The sequence below is a fragment of the Stenella coeruleoalba genome (genome assembly GCF_951394435.1).
Source record: "Stenella coeruleoalba genome assembly, chromosome: 3".
Taxonomy (NCBI): domain Eukaryota; kingdom Metazoa; phylum Chordata; class Mammalia; order Artiodactyla; family Delphinidae; genus Stenella; species Stenella coeruleoalba.
This window is the reverse complement of record NC_137148.1, coordinates 144,625,762-144,648,572: the sequence shown is the minus strand read 5'-3', so window position 1 is coordinate 144,648,572 and position 22,811 is coordinate 144,625,762. Positions and strand designations below refer to the sequence as shown.

Here is a 22,811-nt window from a genome sequence, read left to right as displayed (position 1 = left end):
CAACTCAGAGTGTTTGCAGACTCGAACAGATGCAAGCAGTACTCATAATAATTAGTATTTATTAAGTGCTTACGATGAGCCATGGCGACAAGCAAAGAGCTCTGAACTCATTAGGCATTTTATAATAATCCCCTGACACTGCACTGTCCCCAGTTTACAGATGAGGAGACTGAGGCTCAGACAGGGTAATTACTCATGCAGAGTCACACAGCTAGCAAGAGGCCAAGCTGGAGTTTACACCAAGGTCTTCCAGGCTCCTGAGCCATGTTTTTGATACTGTGCCTCACTGCCTCCTGGGACCTTGACCATATGCAGGACTTCTGGGCTCAGGTATGAAAGGAGAGGAGTTGAGTTGCCAGGAAGAGTGTGGCTCAGGCTGCAATCAATGCACAGTCTCAGAGAGGCCAAGGAGGTGTTTCCCCTTTTTTCCCTCTCCCTCCCCCACCTCTTACCGTGGAGGTCCTGTCCTCTTTGCCTGGGACAGGGGAGTTTATTGTATCTGGCATGAGACTAGTGGCGGCAGTCTCACGTTCGTCACTAATTAATGTCATCTTTGCGGTTTGCTGAGTTCTCCCAGCGCTCACATCCCTTGTCTGGTGCCTTTCAAGCTAAATGGCCAGAAGCAGGTCTGGGATTAAATGTTAGTGTTAACTTCAAACTTGGTGTAAATCTATTGAACTGCATCTATTTTTACATAAATAAGCCAGAGAACAGCATCTATTCTCCTTTCGTCAATACCAGGACAGCCACAGGTGTGAGTTATTAGCAATAACTGTAATTGCTTTGAGTGGAATAGTAAATAGCCCAACGGTCATGATGAGAAATGTCCTTCTATAGTATTAACATAGACTAATGCCTTAAGCTGCTATATACTTCATCCAACACTGGGATTCCAGAAGCTGGCTTTGCAACTCACAGCACTGAGCTCTTGCTGAATTGCTTTCCTGCTTTGGTAGAAGATAATCTCGAGCCTTTCTGAAACCACATTGATTTTATTGGCAGATGGCCCCTGGGATAGCATCTCACCTTCACCGTAGAGATTTCACTTGTTTGATGGGGTTCTGAAAAGTTACAAGAAAGAACAGGCATATACAAGCCACATTTCCTTGAGCTGCTGCCCTGCATTCCAAATTCCAGCCTCTGGACGGCTGCAGCCCAAGGCAGAGCCTGCTCCTCTGCCCCTGCCGCCTCCCAGGTCTTCAAGAAAACAGGATAGATCGCAGAAGAGTAACCCCAGTGCTGTATCCCCTTAAGTGTGGGAGGGAGGAGTTGTTCAGTCCACAAAACGTTAGTCTTAGTGTCAGGCACGCACACGGCATCCAGAGGAATGTGCAAAGAACTCTTTCCTCATCATCAAGTTGAACATTTAAGGTTACAAGGGGTGGACATTGGAAAGTGGCTTCAACTGCTCCCTAACTACAGTCACGGCTTGTTCTGGGCTGCTTCTCTCCTTCCCACCTCCGCTTCCTCCTCTCCCACCCCACCCCCGACTTGACTTCTGCTAATCCTCGGCGGGTGAGGAGACTGATCACAGAGCAGATTATCGCAAAGATCATCAAAACTTCCTCACAGCCAGTCATCCCCCTTTTTTTACATCTTTATTGGAGTATAATTGCTTTACAATGGTGTGTTAGTTTCTGCTTTATAACAAAGTGAATCAGTTATACATATACATATGTTCCCATACCTCTTCCCTCTTGCGTCTCCCTCCCTCCCACCCTCCCTATCCCACCCCTCCAGGCGGTCACAAAGCACCGAGCTGATCTCCCTGTGCTATGCGGCTGCTTCCCACTAGCTATCTACCTTAGGTTTGGTAGTGTATATATGTCCATGCCACTCTCTCGCTTTGTCACAGCTTACCCTTCCCCCTCCCCACATCCTCAAGTCCATTCTCTAGTAGGTCTGTGTCTTTATTCCTGTCTTACCTCTAGGTTCTCCATGACATTTTTTTCCCTTAAATTCCATATATATGCGTTAGCATACGGTATTTGTCTTTCTCTTTCTGACTTACTTCACTCTGTATGACAGACTCTAGGTCTATCCACCTCATTACAAATAGCTCAATTTCGTTTCCTTTTATGGCTGAGTAATATTCCATTGTATATACGTGCCACATCTTCTTTATCCATTCATCCGATGATGGACACTTAGGTTGTTTCCATCTCCGGACTATTGTAAATAGAACTGCAATGAACGTTTTGGTACATGACTCTTCTTGAATTTTGGTTTTCTCAGGGTATATGCCCAGTAGTGGGATTGCTGGGTCATATGGTAGTTCTATTTGTAGTTTTTTAAGGAACCTCCATACTGTTCTCCATAGTGTCTGTACCAATTCACATTCCCACCAGCAGTGCAGGAGTGTTCCCTTTTCTCCACACCCTCTCCAGCATTTATTGTTTCTAGATTTTTTGATGATGGCCATTCTGACTGGTGTGAGATGATATCTCATTGTAGTTTTGATTTGCATTTCTCTAATGATTAATGATGTTGAGCATTCTTTCATGTGTTTGTTGGCAGTCTGTATATCTGCTTTGGAGAAACGTCTATTTAGGTCTTCTGCCCATTTTTGGATTGGGTTGTTTGTTTTTTTGTTATTGAGCTGCATGAGCTGCTTATAAATTTTGGAGATTAATCCTTTGTCAGTTGCTTCATTTGCAAATATTTTCTCCCATTCTGAGGGTTGTCTTTTGGTCTTGTTTATGGTTTCCTTTGCTGTGCAAAAGCTTCGAGGTTTCATTAGGTCCCATGTGTTTATTTTTCTTTTTATTTCCATTTCTGTAGGAGGTGGGTCAAAAAGGATCTTGCTGTGATTTATGTCATAGAGTGTCCTGCCTATGTTTTCCACTAAGAGTTTGATAGTTTCTGGCCTTACATTTAGGTCTTTAATCCATTTTGAGCTTATTTTTGTGTATGGTGCTCGGGAGTGATCTAATCTCATACTTTTACATGTACCTGTCCAGTTTTCCCAGCACCACTTATTGAAGAGGCTGTCCTTTCTCCACTGTACATTCCTGCCTCCTTTATCAAAGATGCGGTGACCATATGAGTGTGGGTTTATCGCTGGGCTTTCTTTACTGTTCCATTGATCTGTCTTTCTGTTTTTGTGCCAGTACCATACTGTCTTGATTACTGTAGCTTTGTAGTATAGTCTGAAGTCAGGGCGCCTGATCCTCCAGCTCCATTTTTCGTTCTCAAGATTGCTTTGGCTATTCGGGGTCTTTTGTGTTTCCATACAAATTGTGAAATGTTTTGTTCTAGTTCTGTGAAAAATGCCAGTGGTAGTTTGATAGGGATTGCATTGAATCTGTAGATTGCTTTGGGTAGTACAGTCATTTTCACAGTGTTGATTCTTCCCATCCAAGAACATGGTATATCTCTCCATCCCCTTTTGACATCTCCTGCAGCTTGAGGCTCAAAGTGTCTCCTTCGGCAGCCAGAGTTTCATTATCTTATATTATCCTAGTCTCCACGAGTGCCAGAAATCAGAAGCGGGGAGATGAAACATTGTCAGGCACACAGCCCCTTTCTGGGTCGAATCCACTTTCCAAATCTGTTGCAACCTCTCAGGCCAGGTTTAATCTCTCTCCCCCAAAACCTAATTATTTATCGGCTTAGCCTACCTTCCCAGTATAATTGCTCATTCCCATGCTTTAGCTCAGCTCACTAAATGCTTCTCAGTTGGAGAATTTATCTGTGGCTCCTTAGAATGCAAGCCTATTCTAGTGGTGTTACTTCACACGCATGATACTCCCATCAGGCAGGTGGAGGTGGAAAGGTACGACAAGAGGCCAGAGCCCTTTCTAATCTAAATGGACAAACTGGACTTGGAAAAAAAATCCTCATAGCTTGAGATTTATTCTCTGTCATCCTTGAACCACGCACCGGCATGAAATCATTTCAACTATTTCTTTTATCCATTCAACAAGTATTTTTTAAGCTATGCGTCAGGACTTGTGCTTAGCAAAAGTCCCTGACCACATGAAGCTGATAATTTAGTGGGGGAGGGAGGGGACAGTGGGGAAGACCATGTGACCTGACCAGCTCCCCCTCTGGTCAGCGTGTAGGTCGGCAGCAACAAGCAGTCTTTCCAGATCCAAACTCACTTTACCTGTGTGCAGGCCCGTCATTTGCCTTGGTAAAGGCAAGTTAAACGGTGCCCTGGGACGGAGTTAAAAAGACCACCCTGGAGGATGATGTGCCGTCTCACTGGAGCTTTCTTTTTCTGGAAAAGTTTAGAAGACGTGGAAAGGGGACTGCGTCCATTACAGATGCACTCCCTCCTTTCTGATGCCAACAGAAATGGGCCCAAGCGGTAACTGAAAATATACATTTGGAATCCACAAGAGAAACACATGTAGAAAGCACGCTAGCTACCCTCTTCATTTTTGCTGATTATTGCACAAGCAGATCTTCACCTATGGGATGCTGTGCCTCAGAACTTTCGCTGTCAGGACACCGTCGGGGAGGCAAATGAGGGTACTCAGGTCAGCAATTAATCACAAAGCAGGCCAAGTGCACACGCTTCGTTTCAGAACAATTCCGTAAATGCTCCCCCCACCCCCTCACTCGCAAGGTTTCATCTCCTAATTGCAAAAGGCTTTGGGGCATGGGAATGTCTTTGTGAATAAGAGCGGACTCAATTTGGGCCATCCCTCTAAAGAAGACAAGAACGCTTCTCCAATTAATCAGCAAATGCTTGGCTCCAGCGTTAGGCCAAAGGATCGATTTACATAAAGCTACTTCTCAAGATGAATTTGCCTCTCCCTCGACTCCTTCTGCATGCCCCTTGTCCAGCCAGCATTAGACATGCTACTGGATTTCAGATTGACAGTGTCAGCTACGACAATCAAATTAGGGATGAAAGCCTCAGAGGGTTGCCAAGAGAGAGGGACGGAGGGGAAGGAGGGGGTGGGAACAGTATGTCAGCCAGGGAGGAGGATGGATTGCACAGAAATGGGCTCCCTTTCCCAAACTCCATTGGCCAGACACACAGCTTCAAACAAAGGAAAATAAAACACCAATCTCCATCTTTTTGAACCGAGTGGACCACTCCTCCCACCCCAACCAATATTGACAAATCAAAACAAAACATCTCATTGTGCGGGGAGGGGGGGGAGTTGGCAGGGGTCTGTCTCAGGTACTTGATTAGATCCTTAAGATCAGATGATTTTCAGCACCAGATTTCTGCACATGACGTAAGGATACCTGGATCACAGTTTTACTCCCTGAAGGGTACGTTGGTGATGAACGCACAGACTCAAGTCAGATGCCAGTAGTTGGAATCCTGGTGATGTTTTCTGGACCATTTAGTGGCACAGGGAAGTCAGGACCAGAATAGAAGGCACAATTGGGCTGATAATTAGAACTCCCCAATCCCGTCTAATGTAACTCATTTGTCACTAAATTGTGATAATCCCAGAGATTAGTATACCGTTGAGAGGCTAAGCCTCTGTACCACTGGCTGGAGATGATCAGTCAATTATATATAATGCTATTTCATGAACACAAAGAGCCTTAGTTGGAGCTGCATATGATAATCAAATGCAAAAAGCTTCTATTTGGACTGGAAGTATTGGTTATATCCTGTCAGCCCTAGAAGGGTGATGGTTTGGAAAGGCTCAGATTAATTCCTATGGCTAGAAGGAGATTCTTTGCTCCCAAGAGGGATGGCTGAATGACTGGAATATTTCAATTCATGACTTGCTTCCCCGAATCCAGAAGTTTCTATCTTGACTGGGTCCCTTCCACATTTCCTATTGGTAACCCAAACCCGCCCGCTGTGCCCCCACCACCAAGCAGAACTCCACTGGGCTCCTTCAGATTGGCTCCAACATCTAAAACTCTTTCTCTCTCTCGGCAATGAGTGGACACATAGCTACAGCCTCCAGCTCCTAGCCTTACCCTAGAACTGCACTGTCTAATACAATAGGCATCAGCCACATGTGGTCATGGAGCACTTAGAGGATGGCTGGCTCGAATTGAGGTGTACATAAAACACACACCAGATTCCGAAGACTTGGTATGAAAAAAGAATTGTGAAGTATCTCACTAATATATTTTCATATTGATTTCATATTGAAATGATTATATCTTGGGTATGTCAGGTTAAGTTAAATGCTTTATTATAATATTCATCTCAACTGTTTCTTTTTATTGTTTTGCTTTGTTTTGTTTTGTTTTGCGGTATGCGGGACTCTCACTGTGTGGCCTCTCCTGTTAAGGAGCACAGGCTCCGGACGCGCAGGCTCGGCGGCCATGGCTCACGGGCCCAGCCGCTCCGTGGCATGTGGGATCTTCCCGGACCGGGGCACGAACCCGCATCCCCTGCATCGGCAGGCGGACTCCCAACCACTGCGCCACGAGGGAAGCCCTTTATTGTTTTTAGTGCTGCTGAGAGAAACATTTTAATTGCATCGGTAGCTCATATGATACTTCCATGGGACAGCACTGTTCTAGAATTAGTGGGTCTTCCCTGGAGGGGTGCTGGCCTCCACACCCTTCAGCCCTTGAAGTGTTTTGTTGGCCAGCACAGAGGGTTTTTTGGTTTTGACTTAGGGGAAATTAATTTAAATGGGCCCTGCATTCCCCTAGCTCACCCCCTCACTATTATTATTGTCCACATTCAGCCTGCTTTACTCACTTGCTTTAACCTGCGAAACCCTAATTCATTTGAGTCTGCGGTCTCTGGAACGACTGCTCAGAAAGGGTGCCCACACTCGCAACTACTCAGAGAGTAAAGCAATAACCCTCACTCCGTTTTCAGCCTTTTGGAGCAGCTCGTAGCCCTCAGGCCCTCCGAGGATCCTTAAGTTCCACTGTGCTTGAACACCAGGTCTTCATCTGCAGTCACGGCTCTAGATCTGCCGCTCAGCCTGGCTGCGTTGTTCGGCTCACTACCTGCCCTCCCGTGATTTCTCCCCTAGATCGCAGCCCTCCTAGGAAACTGTAGGAAATCACTTGTCTGTGAGGCCCCACCAGGAATGTCCTCATCTCAGTCAAGCATAGTCTCACCTGCGCGTTTGGGAGGGACAGAGTGCTTGGTTTGCCTCTGCCGTATCTCTGAGATCCCAGGGAGGGGTGTAACCACCCATGAACGCTTAGTTCTTCCTAGGTCAGCCTCCAAACTGGGCCCCTGTGTGGCTTTCTAAAATACAGATTACATGTTGTCACTCTGCCTGTCTCGGCCTCCCCCTGTAAGGAGACCCTATCCATATATCATCTATCTATCTATCTATCTATCTACCTACCTACCTACCTATCCATCCATCCATCCATCCATCCATCCACCTACCTGTCCAACCATCTATTTATCTATCTATCTATCTCTGTATCTACCTACCTACGTACCTATGTATCCCATGGGCATTTCGCCCGACACCAGCAGGGTCACACCTGAGACACAGGAGGCCTTTGCATCTTGGACCCAAGCAGACTAGATACGTAAAGAAGTAAGATGCTATGTTTGTTAACCTCATGCTAATGAAATGAAGATAGTGATGTGCATTTATATCCTGCGTTCAAATATAGAAAGCACTTGCTTGTCCATTATCTATAATGCTTATCCTAATATCACAGAAGTACAAGGTGAGGCTTAGAGAATTGTATTAATGCTCGTAAAGACACGCGGCTAGAACATGAACTTAACACCTAATCACATAAATAATCATTCTACCCGTGTTCTCACACTTGCCCAAAGTGTCCAGAACTCATTCCCAAGGTTTCTGATTCAGTAAGTCTGGGATGGGTCCTAGGAATTGGCATTAAAATTTTCTTATTATGGAATGGGCTTCCCTGGTGGCACAGTGGTTGAGAGTCCGCCTGCCGATGCAGGGGACACGGGTTCGTGCCCCGGTCCGGGAGGATCCCACATGCCGCGGAGCGGCTAGGCCCATGAGCCATGGCCGCTGAGCCTGCGCATCCGGAGCCTGTGCTCCGCAACGGGAGAGGCCACAACAGTGAGAGGCCCACATACCACACACACACACACAAAAAATTTTATTATGGAAAATTTCACTCTTGTGTAAAAGTCAAGCACAGATTATAAATGTACCCCCTTTATACCCATCACTCAGCTCTAATAAGTATCAACTCATGGCCAATCTTGTTTCATCTATACTTCTACCCGGTTCTCCCTCTTCTATATTATTTTGAAGCAAAACCCAGACATCATCATTTCATCCTTAATTATTTCGGTATGTATCTCTCAAAGATAAAGACATAAATGAAAAGAACAATAATAACGTAGCAAATATATCAAAACACAATACCATGATCATATCTAAATTATTTTAAAAACCAGGGATCTGTATTTTTTTCAAAGCATCATCAGTAAATTCTGATCAGGTAGATGGTGAGCCCCACTGTGAGAACAGCTGCCCCATGCCATGCCAACTCTTAATAACATTTTCAAACTGTCCTGATTTTTATCAAACTGTCCACTTTAAAAGACAAATCCATGGACTTCCCTGGTGGCACAGTGGGTAAGAATCCGCCTGCCAATGCAGGGGACACGGGTTCGAGCCCTGGCCCAGGAAGATCCCACATGCCACGGAGCAACTAAGCCCGTGTGCCACAACTACTGAGCCTGTGCTCTAGAGCCTGCACGCCACAACTACTGAAGCCTGTGTGCCATAACTACTGAAGGCTGCACGCCTAGAGCCCGTGCTCCGCAACAAGAGAAGCCACCGCAGTGAGAAGCCCGCGCACCGCAACAAAGAGTGAGTCCCACTCACTACAACTAGAGAAAACCCACACGCAGCAACGAAGACCCAATGCAGCCATAGATAGATAGATAGATAGATAGGTAGATAGATAGATAGATAAAATCCAAAATACTTGATGAAACAAGTCTGCACCTCTGCAAGTCCCAGTGATTCAGATTGGCATCTTTCCCTTTCCCTGCTCCTAAAAACCAAAAAAGATTTTGGACCTCGAGTAAAACAAAAGTGTGAATTATTTTCCTTGGTGGTTAGGAACAGTCTTGCAGTGTGAATTAAATACAGGCTTCCTTCTTGTTGAAAAGGAAAAAAGAGTGAAACTGCAGCTCTTATTTTTTGAGGTGTCTAGATGTTTATGTTCATATAAAGGAGTCTGTTTATTTGTATCTGGGGTCAATGAGATGCAAGTTCCAGGAGTACAGAAACTTGGTTCTGTTCATTTCTGTGTCTCAGTAGTGTAGCACGTAGTAGGTGCTCAATTCATTTTTTTGTTGAGTGAAGTAAGAATCTGAACTGGCATTTAATCCACCAATATTAAACACCTGAACGCTCTGACTAGGACTTTTCTAATGAGCTTATCAAAGAAGGCACAGTGGAAGGAGCTCTTATTGAAATGTTTCATTCAGTAACTTTTCACATCAAGGGAGCAGGCAGTGTCAACTCTTGCTGCCGTGAAATATTAGAAACCCAGCCGGAGCAGTGGGAAATCATTGTTTTCGTCCCCCATTGATACTTTGAGTCTCTGGGTCTCTGAGATAGGTGGCATTTCTTGCAGGAAATGATTCAGGTGGTCCACTGTAACCTCCCTCAGACAGAGGATGCAATTAACTGGACACTCAGCTGGAGGTACCAGGGCTTCCTAGCTGGGACATATGTTTGGGGCTCATTTGGTTTTGACAGTGACCCAACTGCAAACATATAATCTTGCTTTCGCCTGCACAAGAGATTCACCTTTTAAGATAAATCCTCCCCGAAGCCCACAGTGTAGAACCCCCAGGGAGTAATTTTTCCTGCATATCTGTCCCTCCTGCTGTATCAAACAAGGTAAGCAAAACAATATCTTTCTCTTTGGATCCTAGAGCAGAGTGATGTGTCATGGTTACCATATTTGAGGAGTTGGGGGTAGGGGATCAAGGTTCAGCTTTGTATAGGATGGTAGCATTGAGAGTCCAAGAAATTTTAGATTCATAGATTATCCATCAGAAATGAAATGAGTTTGGATTGATACCTACTGCACCAATGGGCGGTTTCTTCCTACTAGGCTTTCCATTACTAGGAAAGTAATTTTAATACATACTGAGGCCAAAGAGAATCAGAATCGCAATTCACTGCCCTGATCCCAAATCCAATAAAGGATTCTAAATATAAATGCTTTTAGGTCATCCCCTCTTTTAGTTTGGCTAATCAAGAGTTGATGGATTTTTTTCTTTTTAATGTTACTAAAAAGGCATTTGATTCGTCTTAGTGCAAAGGGTTTGGGGAGGTAGATAAAGAAGGTACCAGATTGGGTTGCTCCAGTTTTCTTTGCTCAGTTGCTTCCCACCCCCTACCATGCATGGCCTCTTGATCCTTGATCCTGGATATGTCATCTTTCAGGGGTGATTTTTTTTAATCTTCTGAGATGAAAGATTTTTTTAAAAAAATCTTTCCTGATTTAGGAAAACTGACCTTGAAGCCTTCTTATGAAATGCTTTGGTTTGGATCCCTTGGGTTCCCTTTGCTGACATTGGCCCCCATCTCCTGATTCTTTGGACTTTGCTGCTGAAAGTCGTGGCTGGGAACTTCTTCGGCAACCTGTCCTTGAGTTGCTAGTGTCACTTCATCCAGCCTTATGGAGAACAGGCAGAGCCAGGGAATTTGCATTTCTCCTGGGTGGTCTAACCAAGGACTGTCTGATGCTGGGCTACAAAGACCCAGATCCCTTGGTTAGAGACAGGAGCTCCCAGGGTTTGGGGCTAAGACCAGCACTTTACCTCATTGTCCTTTATTTCCTTCTCCATCCTATTTCCTCCATCCCTTTCTTGCCTCTCCCAGGAGTACTTTGTGAATCCATCACTTGGCCAAACATCTGCATCTGAGCAAGCCCAACCGAAGACAGAACTTTACTCCTGAATCAACCTCTCCTGTTTTATCCAAAAGAATCTAGAATCAGATATGGATACTCGTATCTAGATGATAGATGAGGGGAAGTTTAACCTCCCTCAGACTTTATGGAAAGAATATTAGCAATGTTTATGTGTTCTATTCTTTGCAGAGTTGTAGCCATATGTCCTGAGGATAGTGAAAAGGGACATTTTCAGCGATGCAAATCCAGGGCTAAATGGAGGGAAAGTCCAAGAAATACATGCAGCCTTTCACTGAATGCCTCCAGGGTTCCAGGTTCTGTGCAAAGTATACACATACCAATTCATTTCATCCTCAGTATTAATCTGCAAGAGATCAGTAAAATGAATAGCCTCACTGTAAAGATGGGGAACCTGAGTCATAGAGCATTTCAGTAGTTTGTGTGATCGTACAGCTAATAAGTGGCTCTATCCACTTCCCACACAAGAATTCCCCAATTCTTGAGGAGCTTCCAAGTCCCATTCTGTACCTTCGGAATAATTCGACATGGACCTCTAGGAGCCATAAACTTCCATTTAACACAGACAGGACTTTCTGGTAGCATGAAAGTGACCGAGACAAACGCATTGTCCCCACCAGAGCAAAAAGGAGAGCGTTTACCTGTTTCTTGCCTTGCCTGGTAAACATGGGGAGGTAGGGGTGGGGTGAAGGTGGGGACTGTCATTCACTGTTGCTCTGAGAACAAAGCATGTCTGACATTGCAGGGAGAGCCCGGGAAGCATTTCAAAAGCTCCACTGGAACTAGACAACCTTTCAATCCATTTATCAAAGCGTCTGCAGTCCCTGTTTCAAGGTAGATGAAGCAATAATAAATTTGCGAAGAAAGTTAATCTGTGTCCAAAGCATTTTAGTAAATTAAAAAGGGGGGGGATGTTGGCTGGAAGGGGGATATATTGGTTCTTGCCAACTCCTATTTGACTTACTGTCTCCTTAATAAGTCCTCTCTGGTCTGGTGTTTTTGGATGGAATGATCAGCCAGTTAATCATTTTCCAGAAGCAGGAAAATGCACTTTAGCTAATGCAGTTCGCCTTTCTTTCAGAATCCTAATTATTTAAAAAGGCATCCCAGTCAGGCACCCCACTTCCCAACCAAGAAAGCCTTTCCCACCAGCCATCTTCCTTTATTTCCCCAGAAAATCCCAGCTCACCATTCTTTCTCTCACCCTACTCCAACCTCATCCCGTTCATCTAAGGTTAAAAAAAAGAAAAAGCAAGTTCCCTTTCAAACCTGGTCACTTTTGAGCCTTTTCCCGCAGGAACAGGGAGGCACTAAACCCCCAACAAGCAATTGACCGGAACTAAGCTCGTGGGCACTATGGATAGATTTTGTTATTTTTATTTAAGTGTCAGCCGAAAATGGTGGCTCTTGTCTCTCTCAAGGATAGTACTTAACAATAGCTCCATGCTCTGGCATCACGCTGAGATAAACACACTATTAGGAACCCCCACAAAGGCCCCGAGATAATTGTGAAGGGACAGTTACCGAAAATGAAGCGCCCAGCCCTGAACCCTCCTCCACGCCCCATCAGTAACACCATTAAAGCTGTCAGTTTGTCAGCCCACTGGAGGTATTTATGAAATCAATGTATAGTCCTGTGGATGGATGGCCGCGGTATTGTTAGCCAGAGAAGAGAGGCTCAATGGAAAATAAAATTAATAAAATTTACAAGCAGATTGTCCTGGGTAGCAGATAAATTCCCTACAATCTACTGTTTCGCTCAGTGGCGGCAGGAGGAAAGCCATGGCAGGGAGACGGAAAGAGCTGTACTTTCAACGAGGCTCCTGAAAGTAGGAGCAACCCTGGGTATAGTTACAGCGAGAAAATAGTGAACGGAAACCCAAGTGGCCGTCCCATCCGAGGGCAGGATTTTGTCTGTGTGACTGCTTCCGTGGGAGACTGCTCGGCAACTCCATCAGATTTTTCTGCTTAAATACGGCTGTCCTTTCTTCATCCCGCTGTACTTGCAAACCAGAACCCTCATACAATTGCTATTCTTTCAGTATACCGGGGTGCCTTAACCTCAAAGGGTTAATGCATAATTGGGATAGGTACCCCTTCATCTGGCTTCCAAGCGTTTTTAGAGCTGATCGTTCTAAACGTCTCTCCTGTATCCTCCACCGGCCCCTGATTTTGATCATTAGCCGTTTGCCAGAAGTGTGGCCTGAGCTGTTTCCCAGAGCGGCCACAACTAGCATACGAGCCTCGGAGGCTAGCGGGCAGGGGCTTGCTGTCCTGGAGACCAGCCTTCGCTTGGCAGAAAAGACCAGGCCCATTGTGGCTGCCGGAGCCTTGGGCATAGCCCAGATGCCTGGTGGAAATTGCATTAGTCAGATGACAGGACCTGGGCCCCTTTCTCTTGGAGGCTGATGGAGAGCAGAGGAGTGGCCTTGGTGACACTGCCTGACCTCTGCTGTCATCGTGGGCTTTGTTCAGTGCCCCGACTCCAGGCTGGAGCCCTGCTCATTGAATCAGGCCCAGCCGGGGGAGCCTGCAGTGGGGCTCCCTGTGCATTTGAATTTACTTATATCAGTCACAGGCAGAGGAAACTGGATTTGAGATGGGGAGCACCCTGTTATTCAGCCCCAGGATTTCTCTCTGTATTTATCTCTGCACCCTACCCCAACTCTGAGCCTTGCCTGGGTATCTAACAGCGGCCCCAGACAATCCCCACGTGCCTTGAGTTTTAGCCCGCCACTCAGAGTTGCCCGCTCAGCTCAGCCGATGAGAGCAGAAAAACGGGCTCCTCTCTTCTGCTTCCTGTGTTTCCTCCTGCTTCCCGGCAACATGATGGTTTAGAGGGCCCAGGTTTTAGTGGAGGATGGTCGTCTGACCTCTCTTTCCAAATATATTTGGAGTCATCTATAGCTTTCGATTAAGTGCCCCTGGAAAATCAGTGTGGGAGTGTCCATCCGTCTCTAGGACAACACGGCAATTTAAGACGCGTTTACCCTGTGACCCAGCACATTCTCCTTATAGGACTTTTATACCAAGGAAGTAGCTGTACAAGTGTCCTCAAAATGTGTGGGCAGGAAAATTCATCCTGGTGTTTCCTTAAATGGCAAGTAAATAAATACCTAGCGCCGTGGGATCATATAGCCATCTATAGAATTGGATGATACACAGCCATTAAAAATGTTGGCATAGGGGCTTCCCTGGTGGCGCAGTGGTTGAGAGTCCGCCTGCCGACGCAGGGGACACGGGTTCGTGCCCCGGTCCGGGAGGATCCCACGTGCCGCGGAGCGGCTGCGCCCGTGAGCCACGGCCGCCGAGCCTGCGCGTCCGGAGCCTGTGCTCCGCAACGGGAGAGGCCACAACAATGAGAGGCCCGTGTACCGCAAAAAAAAAAAAAAAAAAAAAAAAAAAAAAAATGTTGGCATACATGTACTGTTAATGACAGGAACAGATGTTCTCAATATAGTATGCGAAAAAAGAGGTTAAAACAGACTACATACTATGAGATCAGATTGGTAACATTTATATATATATTACTCCTAATTGGTAACAGTGGTTGTGTCTGGGTAGGTAATTTTTTACCTTAATATCTGAAGGTTTTTGTGTTCTTTTGAAAATAATGGAGATATATATATATATATATATATATATATATATGATTGATACACATATATATGCTTGATTACTTACTAAGACCCCAAGCAAGTTTGGGGTATGAATGAAAACAAGTGCATGTGTTTGGTCCAGCAAAAAATAAAACTGGAAAACAAAATGAAAAAAAAAAATGCATGGGTCTTAGGAAAGGATATTGAGGCTTTGGGGATTCTTAAAGGGGACCCTGGTACAAGACTTGGGTTTGAGCCAGCTTCAGGACCTGACACTTTGTCCCTTCCCCTCCCTACTCAGAGCAACATGTTAGCATTGCTAAATGCTACATGAGGTGCAGTGGGACCCCCATTTTGGGTGGGTTTGTGGAAATGCAATTTGAATTCATCATGCCTGTCACTAGCACGATCCAGGTGGCCCCCAGGGGTCTCTCTGGGGCTCTCGAAAAGCAGAGAGGGTCATCCCCCATCGGAAAGTCAGGATGGCCAGGCTCCATTCCAATCTCAGATGAGAAAGGCAGAGAGGGTCCCTGAGAAGATGGGAGATTGAGTGGTGTTGACCCTGCAGTGGGGGAGGGATGCTGTGCGGAGGCGGAGGAAGGGGTCATCTCTGGGAGGTGGCAGAACAAGAGAATTGGGTGTAGTGTGTGTGCAACAAATAACCCAGCACTTGGCTCGTGGCCTGGAGGTGTGAGACCACCCACAGAGCCCGCCCTGGAGGCGAGCCGCTGGCCTGGTAACCATTTCAGCAAGGCCATCGCTAGAAGAACAATGTGAAGGCTTGTAGGCAGCCTGGGGCCTGAGACTAAACAGTCCCCCAAACACTCCTGACCGCAGAGGCAGCCTCCAGAGGGGTTTTGTTCTCATAATGAGATGCAGATAAAGCCGGGCCTGGGTCCTTCATGCCTGTGCCTCTTCTCTTCTTGTTTAGAGATCTGAGCGAAAACCAGATCCTGGGGATCCCGAGGAAGGCGTTCCGAGGCATCGCAGACGTGAAGAACCTGTAAGTGATGTTTTTGTTGCTTCGCTGCGGAAGTGGTTCTCCGGCCAGAGCAGGGGTGAGGGGCACGGGACAGGGAGGGGGTATCCCCGTGACTTGTGCCCTCAGTCCAGGCGCCTTTGAGACAGATTGAGGGGTGTGCTTAAGTGGTTTCCAGGGAACACACGTCGAACACCACGGCAGCTCCAGGGAATCTTATCCTTCTCTGGAGATTTGTCCCCAGCTATGAACACAGAGTCCCAGACCTGAGTCCCAGCCTGGCCGCACTCTGTGGGCCTGGGGCTCAAGTCAGCTTCTCCCAAGGTCATCACCTTCTATAAAATAGGGATGATAGCCTGGTGGGGTATCGATGCAAACGAGAAAATGTTTTTTACGCTTAGTGCCTCGTACATAGTAAGTGTTCTGTAAATGGGAGACAAAGATGGTAAAGATCTCACTGTTAGGATCTTGTGAGGGAGAGTCAGGACTTGTGTCCCAGGATCATGGGGAGACATAGTCAGACCTACTGCACTAGGTGCTTGGGGTTTTTCTTAATTTTTATTTGGAAATAATTATTGATTCACAGGAAGTTTCAAAAATAGTAGACTAGTCTGTGTTCGCTTTTACCCATTTTTCTCCCAGTGGTAACACCCTGTATAACTCTCATATAATATTAAGCCAGAAAATTGACATGAGTGCAATCCACAGACCTTATTCTTCAGATGTCCCAGTTTTACACACGCTCACTTGTGTCTGTGTGCACACATGTGCGCATGTGCAATTCTGTGTCATTTTATCACGTGCAGATTCCGTTGCCCATTACTGCAACTGATGCAGAACTGTTCCATCACCATGCTTTTGAACTTGCCAAATAACCTTTGTTGTTTCCTACCTGGCCCCCTGCTGTCTGCCGCTTATCAGGACTCCCGGGCCCTTCCCTTCATGAGGAGTGTGCCTCCTGAATTTTCTGTCCACACCACTGTGCCCATGTGTTTGGAGAGGGGTACAGAGAAGGCATTTCTGCCCACTGACCTCCTCCACAGGCTTGCATCCAACTTGAGAAGTCTTGAAGGAGATTTTTTTTTAAACTGCTTTAGCTCTTAGTTCTCCCTGTAAGTACTGCAGGGATCTTGGCGTGCCGGGAAGCTGACTTTGGCTTCCTGATACAAGCTATGTGCCTCCCCTTTGCTGAGAACGGAGCAGAAAGCTTTAGGCATTTGACATGCAAAGCACACCAGAGGGCAGAGGCATCTGGGGTGCAGGGAGCAGGGAACAGAGAGCACTTTGCAAGGGGCTCCAGACAGCAGGCTACCCATTGCTTCATCTGGAAGCATTTGCCCACAAGCAGGAGCGGGCCGGGAGGAGCAGACAAAGCTGCAGAAAGTGTGACTCGAGATGGTGCACATAAAGCAAAACTAAGAGGTTGTGTTGATTAGCATCCCAGGAAAGCAAGACGAGAGGGGAACTTACAGATCCAATAAAACCCCACAGATCAGCAGTGAGAAAATTGAGGACCAGAGAAGGGCAGTGACTAACTTAAAGTCAACCAGCTTCTTGAGGGTTGAGCCCTAAATTAACATCTTACATACATAAAGTGGTATATCTAGCCTATCTCATGGCTCTAATTTTAAATGGGCCAATTAATAAGAAAACATATTGTGGTGATAGATAAGCAGGGCTGTGTAATTACCAGCTACATTTTTGATTCTCAAGAAAGTGATTTAGTGTCACAGTGGTCCTCAATAGTTGCTGGGGTTTGGGGGGGTCGTTGTTGTTTTCCTGTACTGTCTCTAACTTCACAAAGGCCTCAGGAGCTAAAAGTGTTAAGAGTCCGCAAACTCAAGAACTACGGACAGGCCCTCCTTCTCCACCTGGATGTGTGTCCTAAACAGCAAGGATCTAGTGGGACAGGGGAGGAGAGTAAACTCACTGCTTAAAGGATGAATTAACCAACAAAACGAAAGGGGTTGGTTACTTCCTACTTCTAATCAGTTCAGTCACCATACTCTGGGGGGCCAGAACTTCTAAGACCCAGATGTGTAATTCTCAGGTGACTTATGGTATAACTGGGGACAAGAAATGTGCATACGAGAGGAAGTTTAATAATTTAACAGTCCACAGCAAAATGGTCCAATGAGTGGCCAGGCATTATGAAGGACTGTCAGAGCTCAGAGAAGAACAGTAGCTTTAGGCAGTGTCGCCCAAAGGGTGGCCATCTGATTAATCTGTGTCTGGTTCTCAGCTGTTCTGTGTACTGAGTCTGTGACCTCGGGTACAGTACTTGACGCTTCTGAGCCTAGATTTCTTCCAGAGGGAGAGGAGGATAAGAATTGTACCTAACCTCTTAGCGGTCTTGTGAAGGTGAATGAAATGATGTGTATGAATAACTCAGTACTATGCTTGGCATGTGGAAGGTGCTTAGAAAGTTCTAGCTACTATTACTGCTGTCTTCCTTTGTTGTTGTTATAATTGTAAAGACTTTCACGGAGCCCGGAATGATGATTGGAATTTGCCGAATGAACAGGCAAATAGCGTGTGCAGAGTGGGGAGGCAAACCTATACAAGGTGTGTTTTAAGGGACCTACGCCGAGCCGTCTTATGGGAGTGGAGGGATTATGACGCGGAGTAATAGGTGATCAGGTCAGAAAGAGAAGTGGGGACCAGGTGGTGGCGAGCCTTGCCTGCAAGGAGTATGGACTTTAGATGTAGGTACTGAGAAGGTGGCTAGCTTCCGATCTGGGAAAGGTCATGATGAAACCATTGATTCTGGAAGAGGAACCTAGGACAGGACAAGGTGGAAGAAGGAGGGGGCCGGTGGGAGATGAGGCTGTGGTCCAACGTGAGGGATCAGGGCTCGCAGTCAGGAATGAAAGGAGGAGCCCCCAGTAAGACGCCAGTGGAGACCGAGGCAAGGGAAGTGGCAATCCACAAGTTACTAGAGGCCAGGGAAAGGAAGGGGAAAATGATGAGCTCCATATTTGGAGGACACCGAGAATGATCGCACATTCCCATAGTCATTCATCCACGCAGCCCTCAAAATGTTTTTCGAGCTCCTACTACGTGCCAGTTCTGGGGGTAAATGCGGGAAGTAAGATACGTATCTGTGAGCTCTGCCTTCTTGGAGCTCCCACTCCACAGAGGTTGAAAGATCAGGGGAAGAACCAGGCTGGAAGATGATGAGTTGAGTGTAAAGCAGTGTCCCGTCTTCCACAGGCAGTGTGGACGGAGCGTCTTCTATGTGTTGGTGAACTTGACATCCTGTCCTGTTTCTACTGGTTATGAGACTTTGGTCTGTGACCACAGCTACATCTCTGGTTTGACTAAGAGGGAGTGAAATTAAATAATCCTGTGGCCTTAAGAGAAAATGAAGTGTGGGTAATTGGACGTATAGGACCCAAGCTGAGGAGCAAGTTCGAGAAGGGAGGCATCTGGGTAAAGGTTGATGACTGAAGTTGTGCATTGAAATATGCGTCAGTACCTGTAAAATACGAGACGCTTTGCGGAAATTAAATTTGTATAAAACCTGTTAAGGAAACACCCTCCTCCGACCAGACCTCAATTACCCACTTGTAGAGATTGTCTCTTTTGTGAGTGATGAGTAGTGAAGTTTAAACCTCAGGAATGTACATCCCTTTCATCGATCTGTTTATAAACGAACTGCCAGCCCTCGAACCTTCTCCATCACCTTGTGTGAGCTCAGGGAATATAACACTCTTCTACTTGTTACTTAAGTAAAATAAAATAGGAGAAGATGATAAATTATTGGAATGTCAGGCTTGAAATACCAACTGGGCCTATTCGTGATACCATATGCTTCACTAAGAGGAGAAAAGCAAGGATTGGCTATTTCTTGTTTATAATTTTGTAGTTTTGATATGGATTTTCTTTGCTTGTCCCGACAGTCCCCCTCAAGAAGGAAGAGACTGTGTTACCCCCATTTTCCAGATGACAAAATTGGGGGTTTTTTTGTTTGGTTGGTTTTTTACTTTTTTTTTTTGCGGTACGCAGGCCTCTCACTGTTGTGGCTTCTCCCGTTGCGGAGCACAGGCTCCGGATGCGCAGGCTCAGCGGCCATGGCTCACGGGCCCAGCCGCTCCACGGCACGTGGGATCTTCCCGGACCGGGGCACGAACCCGTGTGCCCTGCATCGGCAGGCGGACTCTCAACCACTGCGCCACCAGGGAAGCCCCAAAATTGAGTTTTGATCAGTGTGTATAATTTAGTAAAAGTCAGCAGACACCACTGGGCCTAGGCCTCCACACTTAGCCTGCCCTTTGTAACCCACTCAACCGTCTTCTGGACTCAATCCATAGACATTGCTGTCTACCCAGAGCACTCCCTACTCAGCCGTGCTAGCAACAGGAAAAAGGAAAGAGTAACCAAGGAGGCTGCTGGCAGTTGGAGGCCTGATTCACAGAGGCAAGTAGGCAAGCGTACAGCTGTTGTCACAGGCAAGAGAAAGGACCCAGGGGGGTGTTTGAACCTTGTAATACTGGTGCTGGAGGGATTTGGCGCCCTGCCCCTACCCAGGCAGCAGAAGGAAGCCCCTAATTGCTTCCTGCTTCTCCAGAGAAAAGAGAAAGTAATTAGCTGGGGATACCACTCTCTGCAATTACTAAAAGCTGGTTTTATGGGCTGATCCCACTCTGCTGCCTGTCTAGGAGGGGGAAAGGTGCTATATTTAAAGGGAGATGAGATGGATAGATTGATCTGGAGAAAGAGGCACTCAGGTAGACTGACCAGTAGACCAACACTTGACATGCCAGTATTCCCTGCCTACCATATGCAAATGCCATGCTAGGGATTGGGAAGACACAGTGAGAAAAAGAAGGGGAGAGAGAGAAAAGAGAGAGAGAGAGAGAGAGACAATTGTAAGACATAGAGATAGGGGGGAAATGAATTGGACAAAAAGAGAGATGACAAGCCACAATCCCACAAAGCATAATAAGAAAAAGACAGAACCAGTATAGATTGTTTTTTAAAAAAATGCCCCCTTGCTCTATCTTTCTCAGCAGTTATGTTTTCCTCTGTTTTTCAGTTTCTATTTGCGAGGACTCTGTAGGACATGCATTCCAGAAGGGAAAATCAATAACCCCTGTCTCTGCCAGCTAGCAAAATTTGGAACTGACGGTTTCAAAACAAAGCTGGGCAGGCGGCCTTTGTGTTTCCTAGTTAGTCTGAGTTGCTGCACTGCCCTCCCGCCGGCCCCCAGGAGCAGGCGGTAACCTTGTGTGTGTTTGGGCGGGGAGGGGGGAGGGACAGGAAGTGCCCACTGGTTGGTGGCATCTCTGTCTGCTGATCTCAGCAGCCGTTCACTCCATCACTGCACCTGCAACAGAGTTCACGCTCCTGGTCGTGCCCTGCAAGACTCTACACGATCTGGGTCTCCTCTCACTCACCTTGTGCTTCCCATGCTCCAGTCCATCCTTGAACACCCCAAGCTCCTTCCTGCCTCCGGGCCTTTGCACTTGCTCCTCCCTTTGCGTGAGATGCTAAGCCCTCGGACCTCCACACAGTTGGCTCCTTCAAATCGTTCAGGTCTCATCTCAAACATCACCTCCTCAGAGTGGCCTTCCTTGACCCATCTAAAGCAGTTCCTCAGCCCCCACTGCCCTTCCTCTCTATCCCACTACCCAGTTATATTTATTCAGAGCACTTATCACCCTATGAAATGATCTCATTCATCTGTTTGTCACCCTGTCTCTGGATGTCACACAGAATGAACATGTGTACACAGGGACCCTGTCTTTCTCAATCACTGTGGAATCCCCAGTGCCCAAATGGCTCATGGCAGAAAATAAGGTAGACTAAGAACAAATCCAGTGAATGTATTTGTTCTTTCATTCCTCAAGCATTTGTGCTTGGCCTATTACATATGAGAAAATCATGCATTATTGTTAAAATGCTTAATATGAAAATGATATTATAAAAAGAATATGACACCGTTCTTGTACTTGGAGAACTCACAGTGTGGTGAGGGGGCAGACTAGTAAATCAGTGGTGGCAGGACAGGGGCCAGGATTCCATTGGAGGTAAGGACAAAGATGTGGGAAAGCCCAGAGAGACAGGCCTGATTCTGGCTTCACTCAGGAAGTGACATGAGTTGGGCCTTGAAGGATGAGTAGGAGTTCACCCAGGGGAAGGGCATTCCAGGCAGAAGGAACAGCATATGAAAAATCACCAACCTATGCAAAGGGACAGAGGTATGTGAAAGAGTTGAGGCTTGTCAGAGATTCGTGGCTGGAGCACAGCGTGCAAGAGGAACAGTGAAGATAGTTGAGGTTAGTGAGACAGGAGGTGGAAGATGTGGGAATGACGGTCAGGGAGGACCTTGAATACCTGATCCATATGGCAATGGCAAGGGGGATCCAACGAAAAGGTTTTAGTAGGGGAGCAGTGTGATCGGATTTTCATTGCAGAAAGACGGCTCCAGCATCAGTGGGGAGGGTGAATCGCTGAGAAGCAGAGACTGGAGTCAGGGTGGCCAGCAAGGAGACTTGTGCAGTTGGTGAAAGCTTATAGTCCTGAATCAAGCAGGCAAAGCGGACCTAAAGAGGCAGCGGCAAACTACAGAAACCCACGGGAGAAAGCCAGCAGGTCCTGGCAGCAGACCGGATGGGTGAACTGAGTGCTTATTCACCAGGGCTTAGCGGGGCGGAGCCAGAGGACCGGAGTTGTGCCTGCCTCTCCTGATGGAACCGATGTTGCGTCTTGGAAGGGGGATTTGGGAAAATCTGCTCTCAGGAGGCCAGCGGATGCCGACGCGTCACCTTTCCGAGGTGCAGAAGGTTTTCTACCCTCTCCTTCTTTGCATTCCTGACTGCGTGTGTCGGGTTCTGAGGTGCTACTGGAGGCAGTTGGACGTCACCCCAGTTTGCTAAGTGCTACCCAAATAAGCTGTGTAAAGAAAGGGATCACAGCAGCCTGCCTGACTGCCTGCCCCTTCCCCCCCTCCCTTCTTCCCCACTTCCTCCCTCCTCCCTCCCTTCCCCGCCCCTCCCTTCCTCCCCTCCTTCCTTCTTTCTTTCCACTCTCCCATTTTTCCATTCTTCCTTCCACAAACCATCATTGAGCCCTTACCCTCGCCAGGCCCAGAGCAAGTCCTGCAAAAAAAAAAGATGAATAAGCACAGTACCTGCTTCTCGTCACAGAGGGAGGCCAACAGATACACAAAGAGTGTATATAATATGATAAATACTCCCCTAGAGCACTCTTCTCTCTCTGGCCCCCTGGCCACCAATGTAAGTGCTCGATAAATACCAGTTGATTTATTAAAGTAAATCCTCTGAAATGAGAACAATAATAAAAGAAATGGGTAAATTAGACTCCATCAGTCTGAAAAAAGATATGATACAGTGTTGTGCAAAGGCAGGATGATGGTGGTGGTAATTGCCCTTTCCCAGAAGTTGCGCCTAGAATTGGAAGCTGTATAG

At 46.6% G+C, this 22,811-nt stretch overlaps 1 protein-coding gene across 3 annotated transcripts in view; it reads left to right on the top strand.

Annotated features, from left to right (window-relative positions):
• SLIT3 (slit guidance ligand 3) overlaps window positions 1–22,811 on the top strand; it is a 610,083-nt gene that overhangs the window by 380,000 nt on the left and 207,272 nt on the right. For 2 of the 3 annotated variants that reach the window (XM_079918437.1, XM_079918439.1), the window contains exon 5: window positions 15,331–15,402. The exons of the other annotated variant lie outside the window; for it this stretch is intronic. In XM_079918437.1, coding sequence (XP_079774563.1) covers window positions 15,331–15,402 — 72 coding nt within the window. The remainder of the gene's footprint in view (window positions 1–15,330; window positions 15,403–22,811) is intronic. 3 annotated transcript variants of the gene reach the window in all.